Source organism: Rhinatrema bivittatum, chromosome 6 (assembly GCF_901001135.1).
Source record: "Rhinatrema bivittatum chromosome 6, aRhiBiv1.1, whole genome shotgun sequence".
NCBI lineage: Eukaryota > Metazoa > Chordata > Amphibia > Gymnophiona > Rhinatrematidae > Rhinatrema > Rhinatrema bivittatum.
In genome coordinates, this window is record NC_042620.1 from 30,769,059 (window position 1) to 30,782,890 (window position 13,832).

At 45.1% G+C, this 13,832-nt stretch overlaps 1 protein-coding gene across 4 annotated transcripts in view; it reads left to right on the plus strand.

Annotated features, from left to right (window-relative positions):
- Nucleotides 1–13,832, plus strand: part of SLC15A2 (solute carrier family 15 member 2) — a 273,407-nt gene that overhangs the window by 188,964 nt on the left and 70,611 nt on the right. For all 4 annotated transcript variants that reach the window (XM_029605210.1, XM_029605211.1, XM_029605212.1 and 1 more), the window contains one exon: nt 13,159–13,284. In XM_029605210.1, coding sequence (XP_029461070.1) covers nt 13,159–13,284 — 126 coding nt within the window. The remainder of the gene's footprint in view (nt 1–13,158; nt 13,285–13,832) is intronic.

Below are 13,832 nucleotides of genomic sequence, written 5' to 3' on the forward strand. Positions count from 1 at the left end.
AAGTGCCCTCTGACCTTCACCTGCTATTTCTGCAGATGAAGAAATGGTGGCAAAACTACATGCGTAGATTTCAAAATTGAATTCTACAGGCATCATTTACTTCCCTAACCTAACCAGACACACAGGAACAATCCGACTAGAAGGAGGCTGGTTTTCAAAGGTGCATTCCCTGTACGTACCCGGATCAGTCCAGACTGCTGGGTTTTTGCCTCCCTTCCACCAGATGGAGACAGAGAAAAACTTTGCTAGTGCCTCCTCTTAAGTTGGTGTGCCACCTGCAGCTCCTCAGTAGTTTTCTGTCTCCAGCAGATGGAGGTTGCGCAAAACATTCAGTTCTGAACCTGTGGTGGTTCTTTAAAAAAAAAAAAAAGTAGCAGCAAAATCCAGTTACAATTTTTTTTCTAGGCTTTCCAGTTAGGACCAGAAGTATAGAGGTCCTACCAGGCAGTTGGCAGGTCCTAGGAGGATCATCCTCCCTGGTAGCAGGCATAAGGTAACTCAAGGTTGGTGACCCGGTGGGCTCCTTTATTTGACCACCAGGGGTGATAGCCGGTGATCCGGTTCCCTCCCCCCCACCCCACCCCTGCAGGGACACAGAGCCTCTAAGCCCTCCTTGCAAAAAAAAAAAAAAAAGAAAATTTTGTTTTTTGTGCACTTTGATCGGCAGTGCTTGGAGTGGCAGATCTTACCGGTGCGACTGGCCTTAGAGGGTTAGATTGCACTGAAGGGCTGTCTTTTTTTTTGGTCGGGTCCCACTTCGTGGTGTGCTGGGGGTTTGGCGGCGCTGTCCGCGCAGGCTGTAACGGCTTGATATGCCACATGGTGCTGCTTGTGAGGCCTGAGGGGAGCCAGCTCAGCGGCTCTCCCTGTCCGGTCTCTATGTGCGCTGCCTCCCTGGTGGGGAGGGTTCTTCTAGCGCGGTGGCAGGTCAGGCAGCCAGACCCCATGGTGCGGGTCGAGGGCCATCGGGAGGAAGAACGAGGCCGACCCGTTCCCACTGAGCGCGGGAACAGTGGCCATTTTGGATCCTATGTGGGCTGGTTGTGAGATATCGGGTCGGGGAGGTGAGTTTCCCCCCCGCGCTATCGCTGGCAGTTTTGAACCTGGGAGATCTCCAGGACTCCCCTTTCAATCTCCCACTGCCTCCCCCTGTTCCCCCGGTGGGGGATTTCCGGGGCCCGCCTGCTTTCTCAGCAGACTTTATTCTGATGCATCAGGCCTATTTGGCCAACCAGGACAGCCAGGCCCAGACTGGCAGCCCAGGGGGGGGGGTCTAGGCTTCTGGAGGGGCCTCCCAGCAAGCAGCCCAGGCAGCTGGAGCCCCAAGGGGCATTTCGGATTCAGACAGTTCATGGCCCCTCCGATGGTCTCGCTGTGATGGAGCCAGGGCTAGGTCAGGCCTTGCGCAAGGACCCTTTATCAGCTTCCGCACCTCCGGTGGGGGTGGACCTGGGAGATGAGCCAGAGAAGGCGACGCCCCTGGATGGCGATGATCCTAGGGTCATTCGCCTGGAGTTATTGTTATGCTCGGAAGGAAGGTATAGGGGTATCCTCATCCTACGCAGACAACTCCAGTGTCACAGACGTGGTGTATATAGTTGGTAATTCTTCATGGTCCTTCACTTGACATGCTTTTGTTCCATAAAGTTTAATATTTGCTTGGATACTGTTTATTCTAAGAAGCTGCAGGTGGCACACCGACTTAAGAGGGGGTACTCTCAAAGTTTTTCTCTGTCTCCATCTGCTGGAAGGGAGGCAAATCCAGCAGTCTGGACTGATTCGTGGTACTACAGGAATGAAAATTAGCAGGTAAGAACCAATTTTCCTATTTTCCCCAGGGGATCTAGCTGGATCACTCCATAGCAATCCGGCTGAATCCCTTTGACAACTGCTCTCATGATATCTAAGTCCTCTACAGGTGCACAGTGTTGAGATTCAGCGCTACGTTCCCCCCAGAAGGGGAAAGTAACATTTAAGTAAACAGTTACTGCCTTGATCTGCAGCTGAGGTGCAAACGAGGAATCCTCTCCTTGAAGGTTCTCCAGTCAGAGGAGGAGGGGGGGAGGCGAATAAAATGGCAGTTTGGTTCATCCATCCAGAAGAAAGGACCAGGCTAGATAGTAATAACATGTTACTGAAGTCATTTTTTCCTTTTGGTGGTTTATAGGGCTATGCGGTTCCACTATACTCCTGGGCGTATGGCACTGTATTGTTCAAGAACCCAGGTAGTTAATTGGTCTTTGAAAGGTCACTCTAAGGTACATAAGTACAAATAATGTCTTTGGATCTTGCACCTAAGTGGGCTCGTAAAATGTGTGCCCGTATTTCCAGTGGCAGGACTGCTAAGGATTTATAAACATTAAACTTTTATTTAAGGACACCTCCTTCCCCTTATTTTCTAGCTATTTTTCCTTTGATCTCAAGCAGGCCTGCAGATGGGCTTTTTTATAGACTGCCCCGGGGGGGGGGGGGGGGGGCGGTATCAAACCTTTGGCTAAATTTGTCCTGTTGCACAATAGAGCATTGTTCTGCAGAAGATAGGGTAACTTTGCTTCATAGTCCTCTATACCTTTAAATCCCTTCTGTTTGTTTTCCAGTGTCCCACAGCAATAGAATATTTTATCTTTTGAAATGACTGTCATTAACACATTCTCTGACATAAATCTTATGGCGTGCTGACTTTTATCTCTGTTTAATCCCTTTGTAATTGTCCTTATTATAAGACACCCTTGGAACATTTGCAGTGAGTCTCTGTAATAAGATGGTGGTATGATGTCAAATATAACAATTAGTGGGCAAATAAAAGCAAACGTAAAGTTATTAAGGAAGTCTTCTGTTATAACATTTCTTTTAAACCAAGGGTTTAAAAATATTTATAACATTCCAGACAATACACAATGGGGCAGATTTTCAAAGGGGTACTTGCGTAAGATACGCGCGTAACCCCCCCGAAAAGCTGCCCCTTCCACCCTCTGATCGCGCCGAGCCTATGTTGCATAGGCTCGGCGGTGCGCGCAAGTCCCGGGACACGCGAAAGTCCCGGGGCTTTCCTGGGGGGGGGGGGGGCATGTCGGGGGCGTGTCAGGGGGGGCGTGTCACGGCCGGTGCGTCATCGGGGGTGTTCCGGGGGGCGTGGCCGCAGCCTCCAGACTAGTCCCGGACCGGAACATGGCGCGCCGGCAGCTGGCCCGCAGGCGTAACTTTTGAAATAAAGGTGGGGGGGGAAATTAGTTAGGGCCGGGGGGGGGGCGGGGAAGGTGGGGGCGCCGGAAAGAAAGTTCCCTCCGAGGCTGCTCCAAGGGAACGGAGGCAGGCTGCGTGGCTTGGCGCACGCAGGCTGCCGATTTTGCGCAACCTTGCGCGCGCCGACCCTGGATTTTAAAAGATATGCGTGGCTATGTGCGTATCTATTAAAATCCGGCGTACTCTTGTTTGGGCCGGGTGTGCGAACAAAAGTACGCGCGCGCATACTTTTTTAAAATCTGCCCCAATAGTTTCAATTTGGGCTGTGCCATGCTTTCTCCCAGGGAATTTCAAGCTCCTTTTGCTTTTTTTTTCCCCACAACCCCTGTTCTCATAAAGTTCCTCCGTTTTTTCCGGTATGCACTCAGATAAACACTCAACTCTAAATTTTGACACTTATTTTTACAACATTTGTCATTTTCCTCTCTTCAAGAGGTCATGAGGCAACTACTGTATGGTTCATTATTAAATTATATACGCCTGCTCTTTTTCTGGACTGGAAGAGCACTTGAAAGCTTTTGGAACAGAGTTTGCATTGCTCAAATCTCCGTGGGCCTGATATATCAAAGGTTTGTCCCCTACAGGCTCAATGGTTATCACCAGCAATTTGCATGTGATAACGATTTTATAGGGAGTTAAGCTTCTTTTATCAGGTGTTTGCCAAGTCCTAATGAAGGAAGTATAGCTAGTAAAAGTTGTCCCAAATGTGTCAGGATAATCTGTTAAACAAACAAAACAGTGCTGCCTATAACTTGTTTGTTAACCTTTATTTCTGCATCTTTAAGTGTACTAGCATTGTCACCTTCCTTCCAAAGGCACTGAATAAAGCAAAGTATTTTACATTTATTGCAGTTGGGACTATAAAGCTGAGCAGGAAATGTGGATGGGCAGACTGGAAGAGCCTTAGGGTCTTTTTCTGCTGTCATGTTCTATCCCGCTTGTTGTGTCTCCTTCATACCAATAGAACCTATGAGTGTAGTTTTCATGACTGTTCATACCAATAGAACCTATGAGTGTAGTTTTCATGTAGTTTTATATGTGGGGAGGATAAACAAATATATATATTTGTTTTCCTGTTGGCTGGAGGGGCCCTTGTCCTAAAGAGGGTCCCAAGGCAGCATCCAGCTGCCGCGGGAATACTGCTCTCTCCTCCTGCGGCACATTATGAGGAGGAGGAAGCTTCATGTTGCTCAAATGCAGCAGCTGGCTGCCTTGGGAGTGCTGATCTTTGCTCCCCAGGCTCTCAGTGCAAGTGGTGGTGGGGGCAGAGTGAGCAGCCATGCCTCTGCTGCAGACCTTCTCAGCAGTGGCGGAGGAGAGGAGTGCCTGCTGCTGAACATAAGATATGCCATACTGGGTCAGACCAAGGCTCCATCAAGACCACCATCCTGTTTCCAATCCAAGTCACAAGTACCTGGCAAGTACCCAAACATTAAATAGATCTCAAGCTACTATTGCTTCTTAATTAATAGCAGTTTATGGATTTATCCTCTAGGAACTTTTCCAAACCATTTTTAAACCCAGTTACACTAACTGCCGTAACCACATCCTCTGGCAACGAATTCCAGAGCTTAACTATGTGCTGAGTGAAAAAGAATTTTCTTCGATTTGTTTTTAATGAGCTACTTGCTAACTTCATGGAATGCCCCCTGGTCCTTCTATCATCTGAGAGAGTAAATAACCAATTTACATTAATTTGTTCAAGTCCTTTCATGATTTTATAGACTTTTATCATATCCCATCTCAGTCGTCTCTTCTCCAAACTGAACAGCCCTAACTTCTTTAGCCTTTCCTCATAGGGGAGCTGTTCCATGCCCCTTATCATTTTGGTCGCCCTTTTCTGCACTTTCTCCAGTGCAACTATATCTTTTTTTAGATGCGGCGAGCAGAATTGCACACAGTATTCAAGGTGCGGTCTCACCATGGAGTGATACAGAGGCATTGTGACATTTTCCGTTTTATTCGCCATTCCCTTCCTCATAATTCCTAGCATTCTGTTTGCTTTTTTGACCACCACAGCACACTGCTTAGCACTGGCTTCAAGACTCTGGAGCTAGCAGACCGGGGCAGTAGTGAAGCCCCTGCCTCTGGATGTAGGATATATCTGGACTCGCCAGTGACATTGACGAGCTCTGGTTCTTTGTTCCTTTTAGTTCATCCTGGTCCCATACAGGTACGGTTTTATAATCCTTTTCTTAAACTTTGTTAAAAATAGCTCTTTTATAACAAGCTGTTGTTAAATGTTGACAAACCTGAACTTATTATGCCTACTGCCTTTCAAGTGTTTCTATCTTATGCTCCTTCGGTTCTTGTTTTCGATGGTCGCATCATCCCGATCAGGTGACAAGCTAGGAATCTTGGTGTCATGATTGATGCCAATTTACTTATAAAACTGCATATTCAGAATACTGTTAGCTTTTCCTTCTTTAAGCTTTGTATGCTGAGGTGTCTTTGTCAGCTTTTAAATCCACAAGACTTTTGCACTGTTCTGCAGTCGCTCATTTTGTCAGGCCTTGACTACTGTAACACCCCGTATCTTCGGCTACTGACAAACTCCATCAGAACAATGCAGAATGTTCATAATGCTCCTGCTCGGCTGCTAACAGGTACAGGGATGCGCAACCATATTACTCCTATCTTGTCCTTCCCTACACTGGTTGCTAGTCCAGTGGTATATTCATTATAAAGTTCTGTCCTTAATACATAGACTTCTTCAAACAGCTCCATACCCTTGTTTTTAATGCAAGACTGCATGTATATCAGCCTGCCTTTCTACTACGGTCAACTAATAAAAATCTTCTTCAAATCCCTTCGATTAAATTTGTGCATCTTGTTGCAGTCAGGGAACAGGTGTTTTCTGTTGTGGGGCCATGCCTAGGGAATGCGCTGCCTGAGCAGCTCCAAACAATACCAAGTACTAAATCACTGCAGAAGGCATTAAACACTCATTTGTTCATACAAGCTTTTGATGACTTTGCTTGGAACTAATACAGTTCCTGAAATATCTATCAGGTTCTACAAGCTTCAGTAATGGCCTTCATATCAGATTCAGCCTTAACCATCTCTGCAAGCTTTTTGTAACTCTGTTGATGTGTTCAGCTTTGTTTTTGATTATTTGAATTACTGTATTTTAATTGTTAGTTATCCTTGTGAATCGCCTTGAATGTTCTGTAGGAATGTGGGTTACAAATTTTATAAATAAAATAAGGTAAATGCTGGTGCCATGAGGAAATGCAGAAAGTGAAAAAAGAAAGCAAAATAAACTTAAAATAAGAGAATGGGGGGAGGGGAGACACAATAAGTAGCAGGGGGGCCTGAGCAAGTCCCCAACTCATGAATAATGAATGCCCTTCCTGTGCTATTGGGAGCCCGGGAGAACCCAGAAGTGGGTTGCCCATGAGGCCACCGGGAATATGATTAAAATAAATACATGGGACAGGTATGATGGGAAGCCCCCATCATCTATATAAAAGTGAGAGGGTATATTTATGAGGTAAAGGGAAGCACAAATTAAAAGGGCTTCATTAAAAAAAAAAAAATGCAGAGATTCCATTCCGGGTTTCACTACCTGCAGCTCCCCGAACTGAGGGTTGCCATGGCAACCACCTCAGCAGGAGGAAGAGCTTCCTGGCTGACAGGATAAAGCCAGCAGGAGGATGTCAAGGGAATGCAGTGACCAGCCTCCCTGGGAGTTTTGGGAACAGCACAGCTACTTTAAAAAAAAAAATCTAAATTTTAAATAGAAGTATTTGGCATCTGTACCAGGGAGATGTAGAAATAGACGATGTAAGAACTTTGAATGTGTACAGTTTTTTGGGTGATGTCATCAGAGCAAGGATATGCTCTAGGAAATTAAAATTTTATCACGGAAACTTTAACAGAAGACGGTTGGTGTTTTGTACCATCAGCAGCTTTGATCTCCAGCTCTGCCAGAATCCAGATAAAACTTGCAGGCACCAACCCACGCTGAAGGCAAACAGTTACAGGGATGTAAGATTAATGATTGCTTTGTGGATGTGAAAGATCCAAGTGGCAAAAGCGATTTTCCATTACCTTCTGCTCCACCAGTCCCAAACCTATGTTTTATCTTCCCATCCAGCCAAATGGACATCAGTAGAACATAAGCAAGGATTAGAACCAACTCAGCTAGTGTTCTCTGCCTCCAGCCATTGGATGGAAGCTTTTTTATTTTACTCTATTATATGAGGAGAGTTTTCAGTGGATTGAAAGGATTTCATGCTAATTTTAGCCCCTTTACTGTGGATGTGCTCTTGCAGTGAAGCGAGCCAAAGACACTAATTGCCCTACTCTGTTACCAGTTGTTGTGGCTGTGTCTTAATTCATCCAGTAGTTGGCAAATTAGCTATTCCCTGTACGTACCCGGATCAGTCCAGACCGTGGGTTGAGCCTCCTGTCCAGCGAACAAATCTGCGCCCGCGCGCAGGTTTTAAAATCTGCCCCTTAGTGTAGATGGGTTTAGAAAAGGTTTGGATAAGTTCCTGAAGGAGAAGTCCATAAACTGCTATCAATCAAATTGACTTAGGGGTAGATTTTCAAAGGGTTACGCACGTAATATATGTGTGTAAACCTTTAAAACCCCCCCCCCTGCGCGCGTCAAGCCTATTTTGCATAGGCTCGGCGGTGCATGAAAGCCCCGGGTCGCGTGTATGTCCCGGGGCTTTGAAAAGGGGACGGGGTCGTGGGCGGGGCGCTGGTCTGGGGGTGGGACCGAGGCCTCCGGCAGCCGGCTGGTGTGTGCAAGTTATGCCTGCCAGAGGCAGGCGTAACTCCTTGAAATAAGGTGGGGGGGGGGGGGGTTTAGGTAGAACTGGGGGGTGGGTTAGATAGGGGAAGGGAGGGAAAGGTGGGGGGGAGCGGAAGAAAAGTTCCCTCTAAGGGGGCCTTGGAGAAAGCCATCAGGGCTCCTCTAGGGCTCGGTGTGCACAAGTGTGCACCCCCTTGCGCACGCCAACCCTGGATTTTATAACATGCGCGCGGCAGCGTGCGCATGTTATAAAATCAGGTGTACATTTGTGCGTGCCGGGTAGCGCACACAAATGTACCCCGCGCGCACTCGTTTAAAAATCTACCTCTTAGGAAATAGCCACTACTTGTTGCTGGCATTAGTAACATCGGATCTATTTAATGTTTGTGTACTTGCCAGGGTATTTGAATCCTGGATTGGCCACTGTTGTAAACAGAATGCTGGACTTGATGGACTCAGTCTGACCTAGTATAGCAACTTCTTATGTTCCTATGTTCATAATTGGACTCATCCCATAGGAGATGCCCACTGCAACTGGAATCATAGCACAAGAGCTTTGACAAGATGGACCATAGATAAGTGTGCATATCTAAACCAAAGAAACAAACAAGTCTGCCAGACTATCAACTTTTTTTTACTGAGCACAAAAGTAAGGTAAACTGTACGGTATTTTGTGAACTCAATAGTAAAACAAGACAAAAAGAGGAAACAGACACACACAGAAAAAACACCAAGATACTTAGCTGAAGGGACTCTATGAAAAATCGAAAAAGAAGAGCCTCTATCAGAGAAATATAATACAAAGAATCATTTCCTCAAAATACAAACTTAAGATAAAAAAAAGTAAAAAGGAATATAGACACTATGGGGCGGATTTTAAGAGCCCTGCTCGCCTAAATCCGCCCAAATCCGGGTGGATTTAGGCGAGCAGGGCCCTGCGCGCCGGTGAGCCTATTTTACATAGGCCTACTGGCGCGCGCAGAGCCCCGGGACTCGCGTAAGTCCCGGGGTTTTCCGAGGGGGGCGTGTTGGGGGCGGGCCCGAACCGCGCGGCGTTTTTGGGGCGTGTCGGGAGCGTTCCGGGGCCGGGCCCGGGGGCGTGGCTATGGCCCGGGGCGGTCCAGGGGCGTGGCCGTGCCCTCCGGACACGCCCCCAGGTCGCGTCCCGGCGCGCTAGCGGCCCGCTGTCGCGCGGGGATTTACGCCTCCCTCTGGGAGGCGTAAATCCCCCGACAAAGGTAAGGGGGGGGGTTTAGACAGGGCCGGGTGGGTGGGTTAGGTAGGGGAAGGGAGGGGAAGGTGAGGGGAGGGCAAAAGAAAGTTCCCTCCGAGGCCGCTCCGATTTTGGAGCGGCCTTGGAGGGAACGGGGTAGGCTGCGCGGCTCGGCGCGCGCCGGCTATACGGAATTGATAGCCTTGCGCGCGCCGATCCAGGATTTTAGCGGATACGTGCGGCTACGCGCGTATCTACTAAAATCCCGCGTACTTTTGCTTGCGCCTGATGCGCCAGCAAAAGTACGCCAAATCGCGCGGTTTGAAAATCTACCCTATCTGGCTCTTAGCTGGACTAGCATAAGATCCTAGGAGAAAAAGAATATCATTGTTAACATTGTCTTAAGTTATTTTGCTACTGAAAAATTATTTTACTGTGTTAAAAGTTTCAAATTGTTAGCTCAGTGTGTAGAAAAGGCTTTTTCATGAGATACTGTTTTAAATAGTTATGGAAAGCTTTTCATTATCTGTTGAGATGTTTATTGCCAGCCAGTTTTAAATTTCTTTTTCATGTGCAATAAGGGGTCGATTTGAAGACCCATCTACGCGCGCACATGGACGCAGTTATTTTATAACACGCGCGCATCTTAAAATATGTTATTACGCGCACATGTGCAGCGGATTTTAACATGTGCACGCACGGGTGGGTGGCCTCTCCTCCCCAGTCCCTAATCCCTTCCTAGCTACTCATGCTTTTTTTTGTTCAATTACTTGCTGCTAATGGCACTGTCCCGGCCCGCCTCCCCCTCCCTCTCCCAGCCTGCCCCTTTTGCAGGGCCCGGCACTTCTGCACGTAATGGGGGTTACCCGCATGGGCAGGCCAGTTCTATAATGCGCGCAGCGCGCGCAAGGCCCAGCTGCGCATGTAACCCCTGTTTTTTATGCACGCGGGCCTTTTAAAATCGGGCCATAATGCCTCAACATCCTATATTGCAGAGGTTTTCTCAGCTGTTATCTTTGCTTAGGACATTCCCAAACTTTATCCCTGCTTTACTTCCCTGCCCCTGGAGAGATTGATTGTGTGGGTTATACTCTTTCACACCTGACCACAATAAACTCTGTAGGGGAACCATCTTGGGTCCTATTTACCTTCACTCCATCGGCCCAGAAGGGACTCCACTCTGAGGGCAGTTTACATATAGATAATCTACTATATTACATTTTATTATTTAGGACTCTAGACTGTTGTGGGTAAGTTTGTATTCTGTCCTTCAGTTTTCTTTGTATGGTTGGCTGCGCTTTCTGAAAGTTTATCAAGCAATTACAGTAATTAATTGACAGGAGTAGTGCCTTACCTGTCTACTATGAATGGAGGTACATTCACAGACCTCCATTCTACTATGAATGGAGGTCTGTGAATGTACTTAGTATTTTAATTGTTTTTTTCTACGCCTCTAACTGGATAAATTTTATCCGGGTAAGTCATTTTCTGGGTGGGATCTATCCAGATAAAGAAGGGGCATTTCTGGGCAGGTCAAATTTATCTATCTAACAAAGCTGGATGATTTGGATATTCAGAGTTATCCATGTGGGTTATATATATAACTTCAGTCATGCAAAGAGGCAGTCCTGGAACTGCCTAGATACACTTAACTGGATAAATGGATGCCTGGGTCTCATACATAGTAGCATATTAAATGACAGCAGAAAAAGATTACATTGGCCAACTCTAGCCTATTTCTTTTTAGAGGTACTGAAATAGGCTAGAGCTGGCCTGGAGAAGGGCAAGCAAAATAGTGCAGGATCTGCACCAAAAAACATATTAAATGTCTGAAGGACCTACATATGTTTACTTTAAAGGAGAAGAGAGACAGAAGGGATATGACAGAAACATTTCAATACACGAAAGGATTTAATAATGCACAAGTTTTTTGACTGAAACATTCTTCTTCTTGTACGCATATTTTCTTCTCATGTGGGGTCTGCAGTCCTAGCCCTCTTACATAATACTACCTAGTCATAGTTACTTGGCTGCAATCAGTGCTACATTTTAAGAGAGTATATATTGCTACTGTATATTTACCAGTCTTATCCAGAAGCAATTGATTATACAGGATATGGAGAGGTAACAGTGTTAGAGACACTTGGCAATAATGATTACAACATAATCAAATTAGATTTAATAACTGGAGGGAGGACCCTAAAGAAATCTACTGCGATAGCATTTAACTTTCTGTGGGACCCCGGCCTAGAGACACAAATGCAGTCTGACTTCAGCCTTTCTTAAAACACATATCTTTATTACAGCTTCACAATCACACAATGGTAGACTGTCTTCCTTTTAGAACAGTGTACTCAGTTACAGTTCAGAACTGCTTCCCTCCGTATTCACAGTTCAGCTTCGGCACACCTCAGTGTTTGGACAGTGTTACTTTACAGGAGCTTCCTTCCTTCTTGAGACCTGGGACTGGTCTGACTAACCCATCTGGTTCCCAGCTTTTATTCCTCTCCCATTGGGCCTCGCCCACAGAGCTTTCTCTCTCAAGGGGACTTAAAAGGGAACCGGTTTAAGGGGAAAATAGGGGCACAGTTTCACACTTTCAAAAAGGTGACTATGAAAAAATGGATAGGAAAAAAATGAAAGGAGCAACTGCAAAGGTTAAGAGTTTAGACTAGGCATGGATGTCTCTAAAAATACCATCTTGGAAGCCTAGACCAGACATATTCCATGCAATAGAAAAGGTAGAAGGAAGTCTAAATGACTACCAGCATGGTTAAAAGGTGAGGTAATAGAAGTTATAATAGCTAAAAGAACAACTTTCAAGAAATCAGAATAAAGAAAACAGGAAACAGTATAAGCACTGGCAAGTTAGATGTAAAGCATTGATAAGGAAGGCAAAGAGAGAATTTGAAAAGAAACTTACCATGAAAGCAAAAACTCATAATAAAACCTTTTTCTGGTACATTTAAGGTAAAAAGCCTGCGAGGAAGTCAGTTGGACCATTAAATGATCAGGGGTAAAAGGGGCACTTAGGGATAACAAAGCCATAGCAGAGAGACTAAATTAATTATTTGCTTTGGTATGCACTGAGGAAGATGTAAGAAATCATGCCAGAAATTATATTCAAAGGCGATGATTCAGAGGAAATGAAACAAATTTCAGTGAACCTCAAAGATGTACTGAAGCAAATTGACAAATTAAAGAGTAGCAAATCACCAGGCCCAGATAGTATACATCCCAAAGTGCTGAAAGAACTGAAAAATGAAATTGTGAACCTGCTATTGGAAATTTGTAATTGTGTGCAGTTCAGGTCACATCTCAAAAAAGATATAGCAGAATTAGAAAAGGTACAGAGAAGGTTGACTAAAATGATAAAGGGGATGGAACGATTCCCCTGTGAGAAAAGGCTAAAGAGGTTAGGACTCTTCAGCTTGGAGAAGAGACAGCTGATAGAGGTTTATAAAATAATGAGTAGAATGGAAGGAGTAAACGTTAATCAGTTGTTTACTCTTTCAAAAAGTACAAAGACTGGGGGCACGCATTTAAAGCTACATTTAATACATTTAAAACTATTAAGAGAAAATCATTTTTTACTCAATGCATAATTAAGCTCTGGAATTTGTTGCCAGAGGATGATGTGAAAGCTATTAGTGTAGCTGTATTCAAAAAGTTTAGACAAATTTCTGAAGGAAACATCCATAAATCATTATTAAGGTGGAGTTGCAGATATCCACTGCTTATTCTTAGAATAAGCAGCTTGGACTCTATCTACCCCTTGGGATCTTGCCAGGTACTTGTGGATTGGTCACTGTTGGAAACAGGATACTGTGCTTAATGGCCCCTTGGTCTGACTCAATTTGGCAAGTCTTATGTTCTTATGTTCTTATATTTATGTTCTTATACATGGCAATAAAAATACATTTATTATTTTAATTAGGAATCCAATATATATATGCCTGTTGCCAAAGAAAGCCTGCTGCAGGTCTTGAATTTGGCAAGTAATCCAGTTGAGATACAAATCAAAGACTCGCAATCGTTCATGCAACCCAGTCTTTCAATTGAGGTAAGGCAGTAATTTGATGTGCATAGTAAGACATTGATTCATCAAAAGGCGACTAGTTTCTGCAAGATTTAGGTTACTTTTGTGGGTGAGTAGAGTTAGAAACACAAGACCTCAGTTCAGCACTCTTCTTCCCATCCTTACCGGTGGCAATAATTTTATTTATTAATCGCTTACACAGTATTGTCTAAGTGATGTACAGTATGACATGCAAAACAATGTGACACACCTCAGTTGAACCTGCTGAAGGCCCTCATAGTCCATCTGGCTGAAGGATAGAAGGGAAAGGAATGAGTAGTAAGTAACTGGGAAAGTAGATTCTCATGAGGAGTCTATACTAGGAACTGGAGATCAGCTGGTTTTACTAAATCTTGGGTGCTGGAAATTCTAGAGGCCCCCATAAAATGCATAACATATAGGGGAAAATGCTGAAGATTTGGAGGGTAGGGACAGGACTCAAGGTCTTCAAAACATCTAAAATTTGCTACAAAATATGAACAATCAAGCCTACTGAATGTTACATAAACTTTGCCTCCCCCATTGCAGTATCA